At 38.7% G+C, this 26,236-nt stretch overlaps 1 protein-coding gene across 3 annotated transcripts in view; it reads left to right on the top strand.

The window, feature by feature from the left end:
- The window catches only part of stim1a (stromal interaction molecule 1a), a 48,965-nt gene extending 24,068 nt beyond the window's left edge, over positions 1 to 24,897 (top strand). Inside the window, exons 6-14 of one of the 3 annotated variants that reach the window (XM_079886362.1) lie at positions 808 to 923; positions 7,698 to 7,875; positions 16,081 to 16,258; positions 18,221 to 18,388; positions 18,789 to 18,889; positions 18,995 to 19,224; positions 20,050 to 20,130; positions 21,099 to 21,483; positions 22,454 to 24,897. In XM_079886362.1, the coding sequence (XP_079742488.1) occupies positions 808 to 923; positions 7,698 to 7,875; positions 16,081 to 16,258; positions 18,221 to 18,388; positions 18,789 to 18,889; positions 18,995 to 19,224; positions 20,050 to 20,130; positions 21,099 to 21,483; positions 22,454 to 22,967 (1,951 nt within the window). In that variant the 3' untranslated portion in view covers positions 22,968 to 24,897. The remainder of the gene's footprint in view (positions 1 to 807; positions 924 to 7,697; positions 7,876 to 16,080; positions 16,259 to 18,220; positions 18,389 to 18,788; positions 18,890 to 18,994; positions 19,225 to 20,049; positions 20,131 to 21,098; positions 21,484 to 22,453) is intronic. The other 2 variants (XM_079886361.1, XM_079886360.1) reach the window with 2 other exon arrangements.
- Positions 24,898 to 26,236: the final 1,339 nt, after the last annotated feature.

Consider the following 26,236-nt stretch of genomic DNA (forward strand, 5'->3'; position numbering starts at 1 on the left):
TATATATATATATATATATTTAATGATATCACACACACACATTAAGTCCTCGTAAACCACAAAAACAAACACACACACACACACACACACACACACACACACACACACACACACACACACACACACACACACACACAGACAGACGTTCCTGTAATTTATGGATGGATGGATGGATGGAATTTATTCCTGTGGTCAAAGCTGAATTTTCAGCATCATTGCTCTAGTCTTCAGTGTCACATGATCCTTCAGGAATCATTCTAATGATGATGATTTGATGCTCAAGAAACATTTCTAATTATCAATGTTGAAAACAGTCTTCTGCTTAATATTTTATATTTAAAACAGCATTTATTTGAAATTGAAATGTTTTGTAACTGTATATATCACTGTAACATTGTATATGATTTTCTGTCACTTTTGAGTTCTTTAAAAAAAACACTGACAGACATACTCCCAAATGGTGCATGTACCATTTGCTAGCTTGTGTTAAGTACATGTGAGACTGTGTGCTCTTAGCTTCTAACATACAGGTTAAATTAGTTTGGTCCTAGTGTGACCGGAAACACTTGACATTTGTCTTAACCAAGTATTTATTCCACTTTTGGTGAGACAAGAATCACTTGACCCTCAAAACTTGACCACTGTGAGCATCATCCTTGGATTAAAAACATGTTTATTATGGTCAAATGTTTAGCTCTGAAACTCATTTTTCCATTTGACTAGGTTGATGAAAACCTGGCCTCTTATTGAGTGCCCATCTGCTGCACTTTTGCTTTTATTTATTTATTTATTTATTTTTCCTTCTAGATTGGCAATGAAGAATGTCACTCTGACACAAACAGTTCTGAAGATTCTGGACCGGAGTCACGTTCAGAAACTACAGCTTAAAGCTCTGGATACGGTTCTGTTCGGAGCCCCTATGAGTGAGTGTGCTCTTGCATCATGCCTAGAACAAATGTCATAAATCTAACATTGTACTTAAATCTTTCATATTTGGATGTTTAAATATTTTCTAGATATGTTTTTAGAGATCTGTTCCACCTTATGCCTGCTTAGGTGGAGTTATGTTTCACAGATGTAATCTTATCTTCTCTTTTAAACACATTCGTAGTGTATTGTCTATTACATCAGATGATTGATAGTCCAACAATGCAAATAAGCTCAGAAGAACCTGCTTAACCTTTTGGTCTTCAGATGTCTTGTAGTGAACCATGACCAGTTGTTGCTTCATATGGGAGGAGCAGTAAAAAAAAAAAAAAACATGCCGTTTCCTCGGATTTGGGTTTGCCATCTGAGAAACAGCCAGCTGTTAGTTTTTGACTTCTCTGGAAACCTCTCTATCATCCAAGATGGCATTGCCATGGAGGATGTATCTCTGTTAAAAGCCTTTGTATGTGAGAAGGTCTAAGAAGGTCAAAAAGTTGTGGTTTTCACTAGGTAGAGACTGGGTAGCTGCAGTACCATTCAAAAGTATGTGGTCGGTAAGATTCTTACATTTTTTTTGAAAAGTCCCTTATGCTCACTAAGGCTGAATTTATTTGATAAGAAATAGATTAAAAACAGTAATCTTGTGAACTTTTTATTACAATTGGATTATACAATACAATTCAAATAACTATTTTTCTATTTGACTATATTTTGAAATGTAATTTATTATTTTTTTTATTTTTTTTTTAATAAATGTATTACTTATCCTGTGATCAAAGCTAAATTTTCAGCATCATTACATTACAAATATGTTGATATGATGCTCAAGAAACATTTCTTCTTATCAATGTTGAAAAGCTACATAATTTTTTTGGAAACCTCGATACATTTTTTTTTTTTTCAGGATTCTTTGATTAATAGAAAGTTAAAAGGAACAGCGTTTATTTGAAATAGAAATCTGTTGTAACATTATAAATGTCTTTTGATCAATAAAATGCATCCTTGTAGCCTAGAAATCTAGACGCACCCTAGTCGGCAGCAAAATGTATTTTGCAGCCAGGGCAGTCTAGCAACTCTCCATTGACGTTCGAGCTGCAAAAACCTAAACTGGGTCAGGCCAATCACATCGTGTATAGAGTAGGCGGGGCAGGCTTAACATAATGACGACAGAGTCGCGACGGTTCCCTGCTACTTGAAAACAAAGAATGGCGGCTGCTGGAGAACAGTCTTTCGAATCGGCTTTGGCCGCGACTCTGGAGGACTTGGAGTTTTTCTTTGAGAAAAGAGCATAGAACGGCACTTAAGTCATTCTTAAAAAAGGAAGATGTGTTCGTAGTTTTTCCAGCCAGATTCAAAAGTTGAGTCTATCATCTAATGTTAGCTCCACTGTTAGGAAAACGCTCTGGTTGGTTGAAGCGCTGTCCTATTGCGTGCCGAGGGAATTTGAAAGACAGCCATTTATCCCGCCCCTCGGATTGAGCCGTGTCTATGGTGAGTTGCCAGACCTAACATCTTGATGTAGGTCTGGCTTGCCAGGCTAGCATCCTTGATGAATAAATGTATTAAAGGGCCCTTAATAGGGCTGCTCGATTATGGGAAAAATCATAATCACGATTATTTTGGTCAATATTGAAATCACGATTATGTAACACGATTATTTCACATGACTGGGAACGTGTTGCATTTATTAAAGACACGGTAACACTTTACAATAATGTTAATTAGTTAACATTACTTAATGTATTAACTAACATGAACTAACAATGAGAAAAACATTTGTTACAGTATTTATTCATCTTTTTTAATGCTAGTTAATAAAAATACAGCTGTTCATTGTTTGTTCATGTTAGTTTACAGTGCATTAACTAATGTTAACAAATACAACCTTTCATTTTAATAACGTATTAGTAAATGGTGAAATTAATATTAACTAAGATGCTGTAGAATTATTGTTCATTATTAGTTAATCTTAACAAAGGTAAGTTAGTTATAATGCTAATTAATGAACCTTATTGTAAAGTGTTACCAAAGACACCTTTCAACAATTCTTAAAAATCGAAATGTGAACACTGATTGTACTTTTTGAACTATTAAAATAAATAATGTAACAGATAATACTTCAATGAGTAGGCTATTTTAATAATTCCCGCAGGTCTACCACTTATAATGCGGGAAATTCCCCCACAAACATTGATTCGCTTTAGCATGTAGATTGTATGAGTATCTTAAATGAATCCACACAGATTATAAAATCAAATCAATAATTTTAAAACTTTCTCCAAGACGCAATTTCACAAACCGCGTGAGTGTTCAGCGGCGCTTCGTCTTCTCTCTCTCTCTGTCTCTCAAAATGCGCTGGACAAAGCAAGCGTCGAAACTACACATTCGCGTTTAGGAGTCGGGACATGATGGAATTGTCACTTGTACAATCGGGCCAGCATTGCATCGTAACTAAAGTTTATCATTTTCACTTCTTTTTAAGTCTTATCAGTTTAAACATTCAAGCTGAGAGAGTTTACGGCATCGGGAAGGGCGGATGTGCGCATGCGCGTGCACGCGTCATTCAGAACACAAGACAAAATAAGAGCGTTCTTTCAAAACAGAAAATGGCAAAATAATCGTTTTTACTCGATTATACTCTTTTGGTGATCGTTGGGAGCAAAAATCGAAATTGAAATTGAAATTCAATTAATTGCACAGCCCTAGCCCTTAATATGCTTTTTCGAATATTAACTTTTAATGCAATATAAAGTGTAATGTAGCTGTTTGTGAATGTAAAAGGTCTGCAAAGTGTTAAAGATCAAAGTGCAAATAAAATTGTTTAAAAAAGAAAGAACCGATTGTGAACTGCCGAAATGAGTCATCAGTAATTCTACTGTTACTTCCTGCTCAAACCTATATAGGTTTTAGGTATGGTAATGGACATTTCTTTTCCGATGCGCATTGTAAGCAGTAGACCAATTACAACAGACTGGACCGTCTGAGCAATCAGAGTAGACTCGGAAAGGAGGGGTTTAGAGAGACCGAATCCTCGAAGGAACCGTTTTCAGAATCTTTCAGAATTTAGGTGATGTGCAATGTATATTATGAGAAAATACTTTTTTTGACCTTGAATGCATGTAAACCTATTGTAAGAGACAAAATTAGGAAGTTTTAAAGTTCCCCTATTATGCTATTACACATTTGAATGGTAGGATAGAGACCAATTTATTTTTATTAGTTTGGTCCAGCTGGTCCTAGACCAAAAATACCTCAAGACATTGGCAATTTTCTGCAATATTAATTAATGCAATTTCTTCCATTTTCTTCTTTTTACCGTGGTCCGTCTCCTCCTTTTTAGATGATCTCTGAAACCAATTAGCCAATATCCACAGGTCTTGAGGCTCGTAGTCATCTGCTGTAGGCCGAGGGGAAAGCTCCAGGGGTTGGACAGGGAGGGTGTAGACGGTTACTCTGTATTCTAAGCACACGTCTTTGGCGCACTGAAACGGATGCAGCCAGTGTCTACCCCTCCAATATGCTGGTGAACAGGTTCAGCGTGTTTAGAGATATTTGTAAAATGCGCAGGCTTTAAAGAGAGACTCTCTTTTTCTTTTTCTTTTTCTTTTTTTCATTGGCTTCCTTTTGTTTCATCAGTGCCTTTTTTGTATTTACCCAAACACATTTGCCCAGGAACACATTCTCAGACAAGCTGATGCATTCCTGGCAGCGTTATCTGAAGAATCTGCCTTGACCTGGAAACGGGTTCATTCTGTGATCCATCAATTTGTGTTGCATGCCTCAGCTCGTACAGTAACGCTGTGATTTGATTTACGCCCACATCCCAGAATACACCGGGGCTGACATAACCATGTGCTTCACATGCCTTTTGTTATGAGAGAGAAAGGTCCTAGAAGTTGTTTTTGCACTAGAATGAGGGTGTTTGACATTATGGACGTGATATAGCGCAGCACTAAATGCCTCGTTCAGAATGCTGTTCCAAATCTGTCCAAAGAGCTTGTTTTTATTAGCTATGTGACATGTCTTTCCTTCTTTTATTGGCATTGTTTATATTTATTATGAATTGGACGAAAAAAGCTGGGTCGACCTGTCAGAGATGTTGTGAACAGTGTGCGGCGTTCTGTTTTTATTTTATGTATATGTTTCTTATAAAAAAGCTTGCTCTTTTGAACTTCTAGTTTGTTGTATATTATGTAGACAACTCTTAACTCTCGCAATGTTAACCTAAGAAGTTTAAAATGTGTTACATCCCTAGCAAAAATGTCTCAGAAATTCTCATGGAGGTTAAAAGAAATGTGCAGTTTTTTAATGAAAAAAAATATAAAATTTGTATTCTGCAAGAATGTGTTAAATTGATCATTAGTGACAGTGAAGTATCATGTGACTCTGAAGTAATGGGGTAATGATGCTGAAAATTCAGCTTTGTCATCACAGGAATAAATATTAAAAGAAAATTTTAAAATATATTAAAACCCTTATTAGTTATTTTAAATAGTAAAATTATCAAATAAATGCAGCCTTGGTGAGCATTCGAGATCTCTTTAAAAAACACAACTTTTGAATTGTAGTGTGTTTTCATTGGATGTCTTTTTTTTTTTCTCTCACACCAAGGTTTTTTATTTGATTTTATTATTTTAATCTATGTATTTAAGACGTCTGTCTCTCTATTTGTCCGAGGATGGAAAACTTTCAAGTTTTCGGTGCAAGAGCCTGCACTAAAAAAAACTAAAATGCTACAAAATTACTTTAAACCCAGCAACCTTAATGTTTGTTGGCATTTGCATTTGACGTTCCCTACTCTGACTTCTAATAGAGAATGTTCTGCTGTCAGCCATTATTGAGACCATCTTCTCAGAGGTCCTAACGGGGAGTCAGGGACAGACTCGATCGATACTGTACAGTGTCTGTATGTGGCAGGTCTCAGTGTGTGAGCTGACTCTGAAGAGGTCTAGCTCCAGGAAACCAGGGAGAGGCTGCATGCTGCATGTGACAGCCCAACACCTCCCTACCGATCTACTGACACCGATTCCAGCTGCCCTGGTACCTCGGGACAATACCTCCATCAGAAACACGACTCTGTTTTTTGTTAAACCACTGACACGGTTGACAGGTTATAAAAGCTTACGCTTCAGTGGTTAACAACAACATTTGAATAATCTGTCTCCTAAGTGTTCCATCAAAGCCTTCTGCTTTTGAGATTTGTTTTTAATGTTAAAGCCATGGTGCAGCTGTTAGTGCACGTTCTAGATATTTAGCTTGTGGTTCGCATATTGGTGTTGCAGGTTTAATCAAGGTTTAACTTTGCAAAAAGTGTTTTAGGATGTGGCTTTTGGTTCTCAAAGCTTTCGATCTGATGCAGACCAACTTTTTGTCGTGCTCCCTAGAGGGTGAGGAGTTAAGAGTGTTATTTTCCATCTCTCAACGAAGACTTAATTATCTTTAATCATGGATATGTACAGATGGAGTAAGAAGTTGAGTCAGCTTGGGTCTGGACTGCGTGGTGTCCCCGGGGCAGTTGTTAGGTTAATTGTCTTACCCAATGGCACAGCAGTGGTAAGTATTGCAGGACTGTGACCGCAGAAGCCAATGCAACCCTACAGTTAGGGTTGTGAAACGACTGATTTCTGCAGTACCAGTAGTACGGAGTACCGGGTATATTTAATAGACGCTGCTTTCAAAACGCTCTCATTCATGTTTGTTTTTATAAGTGTTGTATAATCATATCTGCTGAAATTTTGTTACCGTGACAACTGTGCATTTTTTTTTTAGCTGAAATAAGCTGTTCTACCTCATTATGGGCTTTCGCACCGGGTAGTTCTAGGAACTAGCCACCAGGGTGGTTCCCAGAGAAATAATGGTTCCCCTAGGAACTTTTTCCTGGTTGCAGTCCTGTCTAATACGTTATTAGATATAGAACTGTTATACATAGATGGTAGACGGCATATGAAAAGGTATTAGCGTATGCCGTGTGGTTGATGTCGAGTGTTGCTAGCTGAGCAAAATTACATTATCATGTTTCTCTTGGTCCCCTCAATGTTGCGCTGGATTTTCTCCTCAACGTAGAGGTTAAGAGGCCCATCTATCACTGTTTTCCATGTCCGTAGAGTTAGTTTCTGGAGTAAATATATAGACTATAATCTCTGTTTACACATCTTTTTTTTTTAAATGGCTGTTGCTGGTGTTTTACGTGCTTTTGTACACTAACGTCACTTGTAGTTCCTAAACTAAACTAAAATCGTTCCTAGTTCCTGCACACCGCAGGAACACGCCAAAAAACACTACTTCCACCAATAGTTCTAGGAACTATAAAAGGTTCCTCCGGTGTGAAAGCCCCTATTGTGCAGAATGCAGATTGACATCTAGTACTACAATCGACAGCTCAAATTCACACTCTTAAACAGTACATGGGCTTTGTTCCGAAAGCTGTTGAACTGCCTACCTAGGTAGCATTTTAAAGCATCATAGACACACTCTTGATGTGAAGGCCTTTGCTGAAGGTATCCTTTGTAAATATCATTCAATCCTGAGAAGTATCAATTCCAAAAATATTGTCTAGTTTTCAAAGGCTATTGTACCAATTATTTGTGTGCTGTATTTTCATACTTTTTAGAGTTGTGTATCACTAACTTGGCAACATGCTATAACTGCTGACTCTTTGTATGTACATCTGCCTAAGTAGACCACTTACTAGGTTTTGGAATAGAGGCATTGTGCACTGATTCATTTTCTAAATGAGTACTGAAGTATGTACCGGTTTCTGTCTCTCACAGTGAACAGACATAACCATCTGAAGGACTTCATGCTGGTGGTGTCTATAGTCATCGGAATGGGAGGTTGCTGGTTCGCTTTCATCCAGAACCGGCACTCTAAAGACCACATGAAGAAGATGATGATAGACCTTGAGAGCCTCCATCGGGCAGAGCAGAGCCTTCACGACCTACAGCAGAAGTGAGAACCTGTTCTGCACTTTCTTTATTTTTAGATTCTTGAACAAGTGTGAGAAACTCTGTGGTGGCTTTAAAGCACTTGGCTCAGGTGTAAGGCGTTGTTTGGTCAGTTGACTTGGTCAATGCAATGTGTCTAATGCCATAACCACCACAGTTTCAAGTTGCATGATGTTAAACTAATTTTTTTTTTTACTTTTGGAAACTTGTGCAGCTTGCTTTGATATTTAAAATAACCAGTATATGAAGTAACCTAGACCTCCAGCTGAGCCTTGTACTCCTGTTTATGGTGGACAAAAATACTGAAATATGTATTATGCACAGGAGCTCATAAAGTGAGGATGGCATTGTGCATGATTTGTAGTCACTGTCTAAACTTAAGTGCCTATGAGCTTTGATGTCAGATAGATTTGTCACAGTTTTTACAGTGTTTAGTGAACCAGGCCTTCCCTTCTGAGGGAACAGGATATGGAGCCGCATGGGAATAATCTGCAGGAGAGAACATCTGTTTGAGAAAGAGAGAGAGGAATGGTTAGAAAAGGAGGAACTTTATAATTACAACACTTTCTTTCTGTTTAAGTTACATTTAAGATGCCAGTTTCTTGAAGCCTCTGATATAATTGTATACTTCTACCAAATGGATTTTGTTCCTGTCCATCCTTTTAAAAAAAAAATGTTTTTGTTCATTTGTGCATTTTCTCAATGCATTAAACATAGAACTAATGTCACTTTTTTTCCTTTACTTTTATCATGAGAGTGCCTTTTTGGCTGACCCTCACCCATTTTGTTTCTAGGGCCCTGTTTCCACCTGGTATTAAGATGCGTTTTGGTCGATCGGATCACAAGTAGACGCGGGAGACTCATACCCGTGTACACCTGGGGCCCTATCTTACACCCGGCGCGATGCTAGTGTTTTTTGCTAGTTTCAGTCTGACGCAGTTATCATTTTCACATTTTCAATGCATTTGCGCCCATTTGTGCACCCATGGGCGTGGTGGTCTGAAAACGAGGTGTGTTCAGGTGAATTGTTGGCGCATTGCTATTTTGAGGCAACAGAAATAGACTGCGCCATTGACCAACTGAAACCTGGTCTAAAGTCAATGGCGCAGTCTTTTTTTTTATATATTTAAAGAGCGTGTTAGTAATGTGCGCCTATAGGCGGGTCCACAACGCGCGTACACTCTGCTTATTAAACACACAGGGACGCACAGCAGCACACAAACATGACAAATATTAAAATTAAAATGATTACAATGTAAAAGATTATTATTGTGTACAGAAAGAGATGGTTTACCCGTAGATGGTCTGCTTGCGCACTTTTACCTCGCGCACGAGTAGTTCTGTTTGCGCTCTGGAGACGCGTTCGGTCTTTCCACTCTCAAATTCCATCATGTAAATAGCGAATCTGCAACGGCATGAGCGCAACTAGCATTTAAAGGGAATGGGAGATGAGACTCTGATTGGTTTAACACACGTAAATCCCAAAACACACCCATTACTCATTAAGAGAATTGGGACAACCCTTTTAGACCATGCGCCGGGTGTGCAGACCATTTTTCCCGTCGTTAAACTAGCAAAAGTGGAAGTGAACTTGCGCCCTGCGCTTTAGACCATGTGCTTAGATCATTAAAGTAGGGCCCCTGGTGTTTTAATTGGTCTCTTTTGTCCACTTTGGACCACTTCTGTCATGATTTCTTCAAAGGGAGGCTCACGGCATTTACATATGATCGCCAAAGGAGACGTCGGAAAAACATGCGAAAAACTTTTGTTTATTTTGATAGTCGCCAGACCACAGCGAATGCTGTGAGTGCATGTTAGAAACAGGAAATCTTGGTACTTCAAACCAAACTTAGATCTTCATCCAACCAAGTTTAAATCCCGTCTGGCCAGCGTGCCTCCCATAATGTTTACGCATTAGGTCAGTAGGCCGAGAGGCGGTCATTTGAGGCTGTTCGAATGCATTCGACCACATGAGTGTTTCCACTACGAAAGCAATCCAGTCAAATGAGTTTTCAACTACCTCTGGAAGTGGTCAAAAGTGGCCAAGCTCAACCTTTAGACACCATTTACATGTGGTTAAACGTCTTTCTCTTATTGGCGCAAATGCTTCTTTACACCTGGTTATAAACAGGTCAAAGTTTCTTGCTATATTAGCAAATTAACTTTTTTTATTAAAATAAAATTGCTTATTTTAATTGATTATATTCTGAAAGACTTGAAGTTATGTTACCAAGCTCTGATGATTTTATAGTTTTGTATGGTAAACTGACAAATGAAAAGTGCATATTTGTTGAAATATTATATTTTGCACATTTGTAAACATTAAAGTATTACCTGTGGTACTTACATAATTATATCCCAACATATATACAAATATGTATTTTGATATGGCATTATGCAATTTATTAACACTAGTTGTTTGAAAGACGTCTTCCATTCCATAGAATGATCATTTGCTCTCTGTGAATATTTACCAGCAAATGTTGAGTACGTCAGATGGCTGTGTTTGCTAACCGTTACGCATACACTGAGGAATCTTTAGGAATGTGGGAACGCGGATAATGCTCTGATCCCTCAATGCCAACCGTCTTCCGCAAGCTTCCTGTTGAAGTCCTCATGCAGACTCATAGTCTGTCACCTTTAAGAGAATGACACAGGAGCCTGTGTGTCCGGAGGGGTCTGTGTATCCCTTAAACATGTGAATGAAGTGTGAGCGCGTGTGTGAAGGGGACAGGGCAGTGGAAACTATGCAGAGTGAGTTTGTTACAGTGGAGGACATCCAGCATGTTGTGTTTTGACAAAACCAGGCGAGTCACCGGGTCACGTCTCTGGTGATTGGTGGGTGAGAGGCCTACAGTGCTCCGGTCGCCCCTGAGGGAGGTGATTAACCCCTGGATACTTTGAATCATCTCAGCTTAAACTCAAGGATAAAAATAAAATAAATGCCAGTTATGTCACACATGAACGCAGGACCTTGTGGGCTGTCGTTTCATAAGTTCATTTTATTTGATGTAGGCTTGTTTTGGGAACATTTTGAGATGAAACGAAATGTCAGTTCGCCTTTTAAGGGAGCTTGGCCGTTTGTATAGGCATTTTTTTTTTCTCCATTTGAGACGTATTGTAAATGCTTATCAAGGCTGTGGCAGTTGAGTCAGGCTTTCCAACAGTTGAATGTGTAGGTGTACTGATGCATTTCGCCAACAGACAAACCTCTTCTCGAACGCTGCCAAATTATCACATGCGCAATCTCTGTCCATTCACTCTGAGTCATAAATTAGGCGTAATGTAATCTGCCCTTTCTACATGGCAGTTAACTATTCAATTTGATTAGAATCGCATGTTATAAAGCAGAAGTTTACATTTGCGGAAGAAAATCTGTGATGCTTGCCCAAACGCACCTTCAGTGTGAGTGGCATTGCTTTCCAGCCGCTTTAGTGCGTCACTGTTTAGTGAGGTTGTCAGGCCATTCTGGGTAGTTGCAATGGCATTGGTAGGTTTAGATCGTTATATTATTTATGGCCCAAGCCAAAAGTCTCGGGCGTTTATACACCATTGTTTTCAACTAAAAATGGAAACATTTTATGTTTTGGCCGTTCATTTAGATGAAAACAGTGTTTTGGTGGCCTGAAAATGCAAAGTTTTGAAAACTGTTTCAAAGTGCAAGTTTTTGAAAACAATACTGTTATTGTCTCTGTGTAAACTACAAAAATGCGAATTTGTGAAAACGGTAACATCATGTGCATGTGTATTATGTGTTCAGTTTATAGGCATGTAGTGTTTCTTTACATAGAGTCAACTAGGGATGCATGATTTATCAGCCGATATATGTTCATTTTTAATGTTATCGTTATGGACCCGATAAGAGAATTTTCAGTTGTGCATTCATGTAACTTTGTGCAGATACAAGTTGTCACATGATCTGATTAATCTCATAGGTTTCTTTGAGTTAATTAACCGGCTAACAAAGATTCCCAGTGTTCATTCAGCTCATTAATTTTAGATGTTTCTTTTTCCAAAACATTGATGCATTATTAATAATAACTAGCACTTTTATTCTCATATTATTTTAATTAACACTATGGTTTTATTAAAATAATTTCATTATTGTCCTTGCGGAGGCTATTCCAGTTTATTAATGCTACATGCATTTTGATTCTTTTTACACAAGTAAAGTTGTCCAATGACTTGTTTGCATTATTTAGGCAGTATTTTATTTCATTCTAAAGCAATAGGTTTTATTTATTTATTTATTTGATAAAGAAAGTTGGCCATAGGAGCGTAAAATTAATTTTAAAAGTTAAGGAATCTTACACCGGCTCAAACTAGGCTACTGTATGTTTGATATATGTTAAAGGAGAACTCCGGTCAATTTTAACATTGAGCTCATTTTTTTGTACATTTGGAGTGCTGTCAATACAGAGAACAACGACAAAAATCGGTGTTGCCTACACCGAGTTATTCTATTTTTAAAATTTGCACCCTGTTGACTTCAATGGGGCAAGTTTTAAACCTGCTTTTAGCCTCTTAACATCCCTGATGTGTCATTACAAGTGCACAGAAAATGTGAGTGATTCCTTCTGAGTGAACACGAGTGAGTCTGACTGCAGTAGATGTGAAAGAAATGTATAAAAATGATGTTATTTAAGCCAGCGCAAATACCTTTGTTTACATCCTGTTTTTCGGTTGAAGTCCAAAGTAGTCGATTGCCGAGTTCACTTCACGCGCGTGATCTATGCGTGTGAACTCTGCAATCGATTACTTTGGACTTCAACCGAAAAACAGGATGTAAACAAAGGTATTTGCGCTGGCTTAAATAACATCATTTTTATACATTTCTTTCACATCTACTGTAGTCAGACTCACTCGTGTTCACTCAGAAGGAATCATTCACATTTTCTGTGCACTTGTAATGACACATCAGGGATGTTAAGAGGCTAAAAGCAGGTTTAGTACTTGCCCCATTGAAGTCAACAGGGTGCAAATTTTTAAAAATAGAATAACTCGGTGTAGGCAACACCGATTTTTATCGTTGTTCTCTGTATTGACAGCACTCCAAATGTACAAAAAAATGAGCTCAATGTTAAAATTGACCGGAGTTCTCCTTTAAAGTGCTTGGGACATGGCTTTTAATGGTGAGACTTTGTTTTTGTATTAAGGCTCTCAAAAAATGTCAATTTGAATTTAAATTTATTGGTCAATATATATCGGTTATCGGCTTTCAAATATAACGGATTATCGTTTATTGGTATCGGCCAAAATCCCTATAACTAACTACTGGCTTGGTATGCATAAAAAAAAACTTAATCTGTTTTAGTATGTTGTTGTGTAAATGTCCTCAGATTATGCATATTCTGTTTTCACATTTTTACTTAATTGAGTAAATAGTATTTCTGTAAACAAAGAGCTGAATAGAAAAGTACTGTCTTCATTTCTGTCTTTACTGTGACTGGTACTCTCTTGACAAATTACTAACTGACGTTTATTACTTAGTTTTAGGGCTTTTTTTTTTAATGGTATTGAGAATGTAAGACAAGCGCACATGACTCTCATTCTTAGAGACCATCTCGTGTTCTCTGCCACATCTCTCACTTGCTTGTTTTACTCTCGTAAAATCAGACGTGAGAGAAAATGTTCTTCTCATGCACCCGACAGTTACGGTAACCGTGCCTATCTGAGGCTGCAGGTGCACGTTTGTAGGAGAGGAAGAAAAGTTGAATTAATCATTGCATGCATAGTCTAGTCTATTGTTTGTATTGTCTTTTTGTTTTTGTAGTCATACTTTCACCAGCACAAAGGAATGTGTTTTTTGAATGCGCGAGTTCAACAAATAAATGGTGAGTCAGACGAAATGTTTTGAATATGTAAAAGCTGGTGAATTGAAAAACAATTAAAACTTTAGATCTCCGACTATACAATCATAAAGAGCCTTGCTAGATATTTGTTGTTGGCTTGTAGGGCTGAGGTTCCATTACTTATTTTGGAGGATGGTGAATGGCAGAGGTCAGGTTTGGGGGTATTAGATTTCCCATCTTAGCTGTAACTTCAGATCACCTTACATTAGTACTTCACTCAATGAAAAACTTCTCCCCCAATCCACCTGTTTCTCTTTCCGTCAGGCCTCCGAATCCTTCTATCTGCCATCTTCTGGATGCCAACACAACTGCAGGAGCCATTCAACAAGCCTATCTATTCTTTTCTAGTCAGTAGGGTTCAAAGAAGTAAAAAATCCCATTCATTTTCTCCATAGACAAATTGATTTTTAACAATAACATAAGATTTTCAAAACAGAGCTGCCATGAGTTCAAACAGCAGGTGTGATGTATGCTTTTGTAAGTCATGCAAGTCAATTTGATTTAAACTTGGTACCCATAATCCTGGAGGGACACATATCACGTCTTCTGAGTCAGGCCAGTGTCCCCTAACCCGTTGTCATTTGATATGCTTCAAGCGAAGCCCTCAGACAGATAAAGCCTCTTCCTTTAAGTGAAGATTGATCTGGGGGTTATACAGACATGACTGATTGAATCGGGGCCCCGTGTTTCCTCTCTCTTTCGCCAGGAAAAATCGTTAATCCTGTCGTAGCTCAGGAAAGCCTAGAGTAGACTTTGGTTGCAGTTATTTTTCCGCTCCCCCTTCCTGCTTGTTACATCATCATTATCTTTTTGATGACGCCTCTGTTTTGCAGTCAGACTTTCCTGTGAATGTAGTTTCCGGCTGAAGCTGCTGAAAATGCGTACGCACCAGGTGAACATAAAGGATTATCTTTAGTTCTTTTATCCTGCTAATGGGCTGTTTATAATGGATTGTTATGGTGTGACTCTTGCTCTTGAGTGTAATTACCAAAGTGGGTAATTGCAGTTATTTGATAGGCCAATATACTGTACAAGCCAGGCCTAATAGTCGGTCAATAGTTGATAAGATGATAAATAATAAACTTGCACTGGCTCCAGATTTATGCACATTTTATTTTCATATACATTTTTTTTTTTTTTTTTTTTATGTATCGTTTAGTGTCCCCCCCCCCCCCCCCCAGTTCGTTTCAGAATTATGCACATTCTGTCTCCATATGTTGTATTATTCTTCAAGTTATTCTGAATTGAGTAAATGTGTATTATTATTATTATTATTATTATTATTATTATTATTATTATTATCATCATCATCATCATCATCCCTTTTTTCAACTTTCAAAATCACTAACTTTAACTGTTTTTAAAACAAAACAGAAACAGATTCTGGACCCCATTGTATATGTAGCCTGTTCTCTATATATCGGCCATTAATAACCCGTATTGGTATGATATGGTTCAGTCCTTAATCAAATAAAGCTCTGTCCAGCTGACAGACTGCATCAGTGATGACTTTTAAATCTTTTTTTCTTTTTAAATATACTTATATAAAGCAGTCATATTTGTCTTTATTGTGTTTAAATCCTGCTTTTGAGTTTTGAACCTCTCTGAACCCTCAGTCATGACCCTGAAGCTAAAGAGAGCACAGCTGGGTTTAAAGTGTCCGCCGTGATTTAGTGTCATTTGTCTGACAGGAATTTTATCAAGCATGTCTTAGTTTCCCGTCATCAGTTATGTTTTATTTTAGCATCTTAATCCTTGCATCTCTGTTACTCGACTATCTGTTTGCTGAACTGTAGAGACAATTTAATTGGCACAAAAGGAGTGAGACATCATGTGATTTGCTAAGAGCTTAAATCTGCTCCGATTACTGATGCTGAAATCACGTAGTCACGTAGTTTAAAACTGAACTTTCTGTGTATGCGTGCTCTGGTGTATGTGTATACATTATATGTGTGTGTGAGAGAGAGAAAAGGGGGAAATTCGAGGCCCAAATTCAAACTTGCAATAAACAAGTTTTGTATTGTTGTTTATTTATAACAGTGTATTTACTAAAGTTCCCGAAGGGATCAGTAAAATCAAGGTCGTAAGAACATCCAAAACAGGGCTTTAAATAGTAACGGATATACTGAAATAGATTTTTAAAAAACGGTCAGAAATCACTCTAGAAGTCACGTTAGCTATTTGGTCATAAGTTTAATGATTAAGCCTTTGTTGTGTAAATTCAAGCTACACATTTTGTTAGTTAATGCATTCCCTGGGAATTCGAACCCATTACCCTGATGTAGCTGACATCATGCTCTACTGTGACTGTTCTGTGACTCATTTCTTTATTTTTTCTTTCATTTGTCTCCTCACAGGCTACAGATTGCTCAGGAGGAGCACCGTTCGGTGGAGGTGGAGAAGGTAAACCTGGAGCAGAAGCTGAGGGACGAGATCAACGCTGCCAAACAGGAGGCGCAGAGACTGAAGGAGCTCCGGGAGGGAACTGTGAACGAGCTGAGCCGACAGAAATACGCAGAGGAGGAGCTGGATCAGGTAAAATTCAATCCTCATTTATTTTATATAATGCTTTTCACAATACATATCGTTTCAAATCAGCTTTACAGAAAATGCATGCGTCTACATTACAATTTAGAGTGATCTGTTATCAGAGGTGATTGTGTCCAAGCAAGGGATTTCAGAAATGTACATAAACAAATCATGCAGTTAGCTAACAGTGTATTCATTTGAGCAATGTGTTCATTTAAGGCAGAAACAATGAGCTCATTGAAGTAATGCCGCTCATTAACAAAATTACTAGTGTATATATATATAGAAAATTTCGCATAGGTGTGAATTTAGCGTAGGTGAAAAGTCCCCTAATATAAATGCAAGATGTGTGAAGTGTGGTTAGATGTCACTGGTGTTAGTTGTCTAGATCTCTCAATATGCTGCCATATGTTGATTCTGATTGAGTGGGCATTCTTCACGAAATAACGGAAAGGAAGTGGGTGGAAATGGTTGTAAGATGATCTCAAACTTTGAAGGGATGTGACGTGAAGGCCAATACTCCGAATTTGTCCTCTGCATTTAACCCATCCAAGTTGGTGCACACACATTAGGAGCAGTGAGTAGAGAACACACACACACACACACACTGCGGCACCCGGGGAACAATTGGGGGTTGGGTACCTTGCTCAAGGGCACCTCAGATGTTTCCTACCAGTATTGAGAATCAAATGGGTTACAAGTCTTGACTCTCTAACCGTTACACCACGACTGCCCCCTCGGACTTCTACTGATAAAACTTTATCGAACTTCATCAGTACAGGAAAATCATGTTGTTGATGCCTTTGAGTATATTCCCAGCGGAGTGTCCAGAGCTGTGTACCGCCGTGCTGTTGCATAAGGGACAGATTAACACTTCAGATTTGAAAGGAGAAAAATCTTTGCAGAACCTGATCAGAGAATTGTAACAAGCTCTCATGTGTCAACGACAGCAAAGTGGGTTCCTTCTGTGACCATATTTGTTTTCAGTTTTTTTATATAATGTGTACGGAATCCACAAGTGGCATCTCTGGAGAAAAATAGACCTGAATTGGATTAATTGTTTTTTGTTTTTTTGCATATGTTGGCCTATTAAAACCCAGGCGCTAAGTGGGTATTCTGGGTCAGAGGGCGGCACAAATCTCTGTGGGTTTGAAGCTCATTAGCGCTGTTCCATAAGATATGGGGTCTTTCGGCTCTCCGACCCATCAGCCCACTCCCCAAGACCCTTGCTGGATGAGATGTGTGTATTCACCACAAATGGAGCTGTTGATTAATTGTGTTTATCTTAGTTAGGTTAGGTTGTTAAGCTTATTTGTGGCTAAATAATTAGCATCTCGTCGCAACGAAATGTTTCAGGCAGTGTAATTTATGCTGTTTATTCTCATTAGCTTGCTAAATTAGTCATTCATGAGTCATGTAAATTAGCTAATTGTCATAATCACACATGCAAATTAGAGGATAAATAGAAGAGGTTGAAAGGTTAAATGCTATCTTGCAATTTCAGTCCCCAAACATTTGGGTGGTTGTTATTTTCTAGTGTTTACAGATGTCATAGGGTTATATGTGAACTAAAATAGAATATAAATAAATAATTTTATTTCAGCTAGGTGCCAAAGAAAACATTTCTCATTTTTGTTTAGTTTAACTCAAAGTATTAAAGTAACTACAATTAAACCTGAAATAAATGAATAAAAACTCTTTAGACATAAAAACTAATACAAATGGCAAAAATGTACAACAAAATTAGCAAAAAATTAAGTGAAATTATAATGAAAACAAAATATAACAATTAAAACATTCAAAATATTAATAACAACTATAATAGTATATCAATGATCCTAAAATAGCACTGCTATGTGGACGGTGGACGTTTCTTTAATTGTCTGATTAAAAAGTGCTTCCATCCTTATGAGATTTGCTTTGTATCTGCTTTCTTGCTCTCTGACCTGTCTCTGGCGCCCCCTGCAGGTGCGAATGGCCCTGAAGAAAGCTGAGAAGGAGCTGGAGTCTCGCAGCAGCTGGTCTCCTCCTGGAGCCCTGCAGAAATGGCTGCAGCTCACTCATGAGGTGGAGGTGCAGTACTACAACATCAAGAAACAGAACGCAGAGAGACAGCTGCAGGTGGCCAAAGACGGGGTGAGCAGCATTTTGCAGTCGCTCGTTTAGCTAAGATGGAACAATGGTAAAAACATGATAGTACAACCTCAGAATGTGGTAACCAAGACTGTAAGATAGTTTTAGAAAGTTTTTAAAGGATAATGAAATGCTACTAATTGACAATTAAGTATATATTTTAATGTCAGAAAAAAAAATTCTATATATATATATATATATTATTAAATACAGTATGTTGTAAGGTTTGAAAAAAATCTTATGATTTGGTGAGACAAATCCTTTGTTAGATTTGTGATAGATCAATTGGTGGATTTAAAATGTAATATAAATTATATAGTACATTATTATAAAGTATACAATAATAGTAATAGATTTTTATTTTTTTTTAAGTTTCATTTAAAAATGTGACATGGTTTCTTAGGCAGAAAAGATTAAGAAGAAGAGAAATACTTTATTCGGGACGTTCCATGTTGCACACAGTTCTTCACTGGATGATGTCGATCACAAAATACTTGCAGCCAAGTACGTCACAAACATTTCTCCTGGCGAATTCCTAATTAAAAATAAATAAAGAATTATAATAATTGGAATGATAACCCTTTTAATTTTGTATCTCTTTCTCTCCAGGCAAGCTCTGGGTGAGGTAACCGCAGCTCTGAGAGAGAGACTCCATCGCTGGCAGCAGATTGAGATTTTGACAGGCTTCACGCTGGTAAATAACCCAGGCCTGCCCTCTCTGGCCTCCGCCCTCAACTTGGACCCCAGCTTCATGGGCGGCCGCAGCACACCCCAGCACTTCTTGTCCGACGACATGGATGACATGGACGAGGACATAGTGGCGCCTGGAACACTGCAATGTAAGGGCTTGCCGGACATCGATAGGGATAAGCCACGGTCAGCTAAAGGCCAGCAAAGACCTTGTGACCTTTTGAGCAAATCCAAAAATCCCTCGTTTTGAGCTATTTAGTTTGTCTATAAGCACTATCTGTCAGAAACGGTTGTATGCACTGAGTGTGTTTGCGCAATTCTTATTTACTCTTTTAGTTGGAGTGTCCCCCCCCCCCCCCCCCCCTCATCTACTGGTCTGTATTACACAGAGGGGAGTAAAGATCTTCACTACACATTGGTGTCATATGTTTTTGAAATAGCAGTTATGCACTCTTTGTACAGATCTTTTTTTTTTCTTTCTTCAGTTTATTGTATTAAATTTGATGGAGGGTTACGGAGTTGGCCAGAAGAAATGTGTGAGTTAATATTATCGGTCCAGTGGAAGTCTGAGGTTGATTGCTGTAATTGTAATGCTCCATCTGAATGTATGAAATAATGTTAAGGAAGCTCAAGGAAGCCCACAAATAGTTGTCTTCCCAGGTGCAAAGCATGAAATAAAATTGGTGTTTATTGGGTAAAGTGTATTCAACTTGATATTTGCATTGCTGATCACTCTTTCAACAATATGTCTGAATTGTTGTTGAAAAATTATTTTCGTAGCTATCAAGAACTCCAAGTTTTAAAGACTATTTGATCAAGGATTTACATCCTTCTAAATCCAGAGGTTGTTTTTTTTTTTCATTGAGCAAAAGTTTTGCCAGAAAAAAAAAATTGTGGATGTCTGTTCTGTAGCACTATGTTGGTTGTAAAATGATTAACAGTCGCACCCTACCCTTGCCCCTTACCCCCTCCAGATGCAGCGTGGCAAATGGGCCGTCGAGCAAGTGATCTCTGGTCTTTCAATTCGGATTGCCAGTCATTTTGGAAGTACTCTGGTGGGCTAAACTACCATGCCCTTTACCCCAACCACTCCTCTCACTTCCTCTTGTTTTCCTGAACCACTCTTAAAGCGTTATTCTTCCCATTACCCCAGGGGATAGGGAAACTGGACAGAAAGAACCATTCCCCGTCTACACCTCTCAATCTTGTTCTTGTCCACAGCTGTGAAATGGCTTACTTTGAAATAGTTTAGAGAACAAAACAGGCTAAAAAAAATCAGCTAGCACATCACAAAGAAATTTTTTTAGATTCTTACATGATACTGCTTTGATTTATGCAACTTAATGGAGTCAATATGACATAAAAAAAGACCCTTTTTTACTTCCTTAATACATATATTCCTGGTCTTATCATGGACAATTCATTAGTTAGCATTATTTAGAAGTTTAAAAATATCAGCAAAATGTAGTATCCGCCTCTGATATGACTTCAAGTCCTTTAATTTTTCACAATCCAATCAAATCCCGTTGAATAAAACAATCTTCTATGATACATTTTCTCACGGAATATTCTGCTTTGCTCTGAAATGTGTTATGGAAGAAAAATGGGTCATGGACAGCATTTCATGTTGACTTTAATTTTCCAAAAACATACATTGTTATTGGACAGTTTTTCTTTTTGCAAAGTTTAATAAATGCCTCAGCATAGCTAATACGGAAGCATTTGGATCTTTCAGTAACATTAGACGTTCATCGCCTTAAGCAATTTCAACAGAAACAGGAAATGCAACATGAAGAAATGAATGAATGGTTGGTTGGTTAGTGTCCAAGCTTGTCCGCAACTTCCCTTGTGTCTCTATTTCTGAGAAAAGCCATTGAACCTGTACACACCTGTACATTTTTCCTTCTTAGCACAAAGTTTCTTGCTTCACCTTCTCCAGCCTGCCACCCATCACGCATTATTTCAATGTCTGCATGCTCTGAATCGTTTCTCTGAGTGACCTTATTGTTATGTGCCCCTACAGCTCCCAGTATGATGTCACTCCGGCAACGCCACATTGACCCGCAGCTGGCCCTGGGTTCGCAGAGGTTGGTAGAGAGTTGTCTTGCACTTTGTGGGCAGGAAGGGGAGGGTAGCTCATACTTGTCCAGACCTAGGACATCGCTACGCCAGGCGCACAGCCAACCTTTCGGGCAGTTTGATTCTATGGGACTGCCTCCGCTTTCCTCAGCCATGTCTCATCCCTCTATCTACTCCGCCGCCTCATCCCACGGTCCCCACTCCTCTTCCGTCTCCAATGCCCCTCATGCATCCCACTATCACTCTTCATATTTCCAGCCCATGGACACCATCCCAGATCTCCCATATGATGCCAGCCCAGAGCGCCCACACCGTCGTGCCAGCTATGGGTATTGCTTCATTCTGTTGTGCTTGTTTTGTGCTTTTCACCTGGCATGATCCTGGGACTTCTTCCAAATCACTTAACAGAAGTCTTTTACCTCACACTTTACATTTTGTGGTGAATCACTACTTGTGGGGTTTGTTGCTGTAATGGGCTATACTCACTACAGTTCATGACACTGCAGCTTAGAACTTGGCTGTGTTACTTCCTTTGACATTCTACCTGGTTGCTTAATCTGTTCTTACACTATTTGCACCTTATTTTGAACCATTCTCACACATGCATGCCCTGGTCTCTTTAACTGCAGTCTTGGAAGGCCGGTGTCCTGCAGACTTTAGTTCCAACCCTAATTAGACACAATTGCCTCTAAATTGCAAGTAAATCTGAACACTGACTGCAATAAGCTTGTGTTGGGTTGGGGTTGGAACATCGGTCCTCTAGGACTGGAGTTGGTTTAGCTCCAACGTGCCACAACACACCTGCCTGGATGTTTCTACGAATCCTAAAAGCCTTGATTATCTGTTTCAGGTGTGCTGATTTGGGGTTGGTGCTAAACTCTTCAGTACCCTGGCCCTCCAGGAGCAGAATTGGACACCCTTGATGTTGGGTGTCTCTATGTCCAATCTTGTTCCTAGAGGACCACATTCCTGCAGAGTTTAGATCCAGCCTGCACCAACACATCTTGCTGGAAGTTTCTAGTTATCTGGAAGACCATAATTGGCTGGTTAAGGTGTGTCTACTTAGAGTTGCAGCTAAACTCTGGACACCCCTGCTCTGTGTGTGTGTGTGTAGCTTGCACTTCTTTAGCTCTGGGTAGTTGAGTCTTGGCATGTTGTGCTTCAGTTTGGACAACTTTTGAGCTTGAAAATGTTGACTTGTTTGCCTGCTTAACTCTCTGAGGGTTTTACAACTCACAGATTTTGGACTGGTCTGATATCTCACTTTTCCCAATGCTAATTTCATCGTTTCCTTCACAGGGACTTGAATCGCTCCGACTCCGATTCCTCTTTGTGTATATCCCAGACCGGCGAACAGCTACGCTTGTCCTACAGTTCCAAAAACTTCCCTGTGAAGCCCACTTCACTCTATGGCCCCCACTCGCGCTCTGAAGAGGGAGCCCACTCTCACAGCCACAATGGAGGCAACAGAGTTCACGACGGGGGCGTATCTCTCGACGGAGGCTCTGATAGTCCCATATTAATGAAGAAGGTGTATGGCATTGAGAAATCTGCCAGTATGAGTGAGATCCTTAGCTCTCAGGCGGTGATGTCTATGTCAGAATCCTCACGCTCCTTAAGCCCAAACTCCACTGAACCCGACACGCCGTCCCCCACTGGACTGACGGAGGTGAAGGCTGGAAACCGCATACCCCAGATCTCCTCGAAAAAGAGCCCCCCAGAAGAGGACAGCGGCTCTACAGGTGAAGACACTGACTCTGCTGCCAGTCGCAAGAAACACACCTTCAAGATCTTCAAAAAACAGAAGAAATAAGACAACTGGACAACCGTTTCACTTTTCCATTTCATTTATTTTTGTCATTTTGTTGATATAAATGTTTTGATTTATTTCCCCCCCCTTCCGGTCAGAAGTTACGGCACAACCAAACACCTTTCCAAGGTCTTTATTGTAATGTTTGCTTTTTCAGAGGAACACTTAGGAACAAGCATGATTTTGGGGGCGGGTGTGAAACACCAGTGGAAACGGGGTGGACTATTTTTGGGGGAATGTAACTTATTTATTCAGCAGGAGAAAGTGCCAGACTTTCAAAGGAATCTTCACTCTAATGGAATTCTTTCCTTGTATAATCCATATCAGTTTGCATGTATTCGCCTTTGTTTGATTGAACTTTGAATGCTCCTAGATGTTTGCTTGGTTCTTGTTCTCCTTTGCTTAAAAACGCAAAATAGCCTGATTATTTCGTTTCAATAAGCACACTCATTTGTCTTTTGAAGTTAAAACAAATTGTCAGCTGAATGTTTAACGGTACTTCTTTGGTCAGTGTTTGTCGATGGTCAGAGAAACTGTAAAAGGGCTGAACTATCAGTGTGAAACTCCCCTCAAATATTTTGCACTATTTCTAAATGTTGATTTGTCGGTTTTGTAAAGATAATTAAGAATATGCTGGAAAACGCACTAAAACGTTTACACAAATCAAGACACTGAACGTATCTCCAAGGCTTCAGGGATTTCTGGGATGTACAATAATTAAGCGATTCGATTATTTGATCTTTGTGGATCATTCCAAATCATTTGGCAAATACAAGGTGGCTTATCAATAAAGGTGGCACATTAATGCTTTTTGAGCTTTTACAAGTAACCTTGCCCTTGTCTGCTGACTGTTTCTGGTGGCATCCTCCAAGATCCCAAGAGATCACAAGGTGAATGCACACCTCACTTTGTTCAAATTACATCAAGTCAAGAGATCTCGTCGTCTTGTATTCAAAGTGCCAAACTAAAGCCGCTGTCCAGGAAATGTATACACTTCCCGAAGGTCAAATTTCACTTTTGCAATAAGGTGCATATTATCCAAATTGTGGTGGGGTGGTGGGAGTTACTACTTCTGACATGTTTGAGAGAGAGCTTGGATATGTTATGTTCCTTTTATTAGGTCATAAAACTCCCCTGAAACTTTTTGAAGCAGGCTGGACCACAAGCATTTGCTGTTGTAATAGAGTGACTTGCCTTTAAACAGAGAGATGTTCAGGCAGACTGATTTTACCACTGTGCATTTTCAGAGGAAGTGGAGACCACTCTCTGTTCTTCTTGTGGTTTACATGAGGTTCACTTTAAGATAAACGTTGTTTTTATCCCAGAGCACTGAAAATTACAAGCACACTTTCTGAAAAGAGAGGGGGTTAAGAATAAAAAAGACTTGGTGAGGGATGTCACTATGCATTTTATTAGTTTTTACCCACAGGCTTCGAAGGTCCAATGTATCCACTAACCTGGAGGCAAACCAAAGCAGTGCTGCACAAAACTTCTTCGGCATTTCTTTTGTGAAAGATGGTACAAGACCACATTCTAATGTATATCAACCAGTCAGTCCTTAACAGGTATTAAAACCATGCAGATGTATCGGTTTCATCTGTGCCTCTTTTGCACGAAGAAGCTCTTTTGTCAGTGTGTATGTCAGTGCGCACGCGTCAGTCCGGTCCAGTAAACTGCACTTCACTGTGTTGATGCATGTTCTCAACATCAGTTCTCAAACACGGAGAGGGAGGAGACAGGAGCTGTTTTAGACTTTGTTCCTATTTAGATATCCCTGTTCACTTCTCCGTTTGAGCTATTTATGCCTATACTGTACAGAGCGAGGTGAAACAAAGGAAAAAGGATAATTTTGCATCTTCTGTAATGTTCAAAACTGTAGTCTTCAAATTTTATGGCACTCCTGCATGTAAGCAATAAAAAGTTTTTAAAATTAGTGAGATCTCCATTATTCATTTTATTGTATTCTATCTGTCTGTGTCTGTCTGTTGAAACTTTGAATAATTTTCTTAAAGGGATAGTTCACCCAAAAATGAAAATGGTCATCATTCACTCACCCTCATGTTGTTCCAAACCTGTAGTTTCTTTGTCCTGTTGAACACAAAAGGTATTTTAAAGAATGTTGGTAACCAGACAGTTGACGGAAGCCATTGACTTCCATAGTATTTTTTTCCCCTACTATGAAAGTCAATGGGTGCTGTCAATTGTCTGGGTACTAGCATTAAGAAAGAAACTCATGCAGGTTTGGAACCACTTGAGGGTAAGTAATGACAGAATTGGGTGAACTATCCTGTTAATACAGCCTTGTTTGAAAATTTACATGCAAAATTATCTGTCGTCACATGAAAATAATACTTTATTTAGACTTGTATAAACAGATGGACAAGGGTGGTAAAACACTTCATTTCCCAGAATGCCATTATCATCTGAATTTCTCTGAATTTGTTTTTAATCTCACAACAGATGTTCAGAACAAAAGAAAAAAATAATAATACAATAAAATAAAATGCCTCATCAGTTCTTTTTTATACACAGCATGGTAAACTATATTATAAAAATGCTTACATTGTTCACATTCAGATGGATTTTAAGTCTTTGACGTTGCCGGAAGTTGAAATAATATTTCATATCTTTACAACAAAAAAAAAAAAAAAAAAGAATAAATAGGCGCTTCATAGACAAAAAAGCTAGAAAAGTAATTTATTAGAAAATACTTTTTAAAAAATGTGTCAAATTCTAAATGCCAAATAAAACATCCTTAGACAACAAATAAAAACTCAGAGATGTGTAGGCTACAAACAAACATTTTTTTCTCCCAAAAGTAGCTAAATGGCCACAATCCCCAAAAAGAAAGGTGGGAGACGGACTCATCTATCACTCTGAATTGTAATTCAGTAAATTCCACTTTCTTCTTTTTCTTTTTCAACTTCCGGTAGATTGTGGTCAATTTAATTAAAATAACAACTCTTTAATTAAACGGTGCTAATTCTGAAATTTGCAACATTCAAATGAGCATATCTGCATAGGTCACAGTCGCAGCATCATTTTAAGATTGCATTGGGAGTTCATTCTCGGTTTACACTATACATACATTCTAATTCTAATTACAGAAAGGCCAGAAACATCAGCGCTTAATCACGAGAATTATTCATGAGTAGCCTACGCTAGATTTGCATTAGAGGGTGGAACTGTCCCTTATGTTTGCTTAAATTCTTCCACCTGCAGCTCAAACAGGATGTTATCCCGGGATCGGGTACCTGCTTTGGCATTTGATC

Source organism: Squalius cephalus (assembly GCF_949319135.1).
Source record: "Squalius cephalus genome assembly, chromosome: 11".
Classification (NCBI taxonomy): Eukaryota; Metazoa; Chordata; class Actinopteri; order Cypriniformes; family Leuciscidae; genus Squalius; species Squalius cephalus.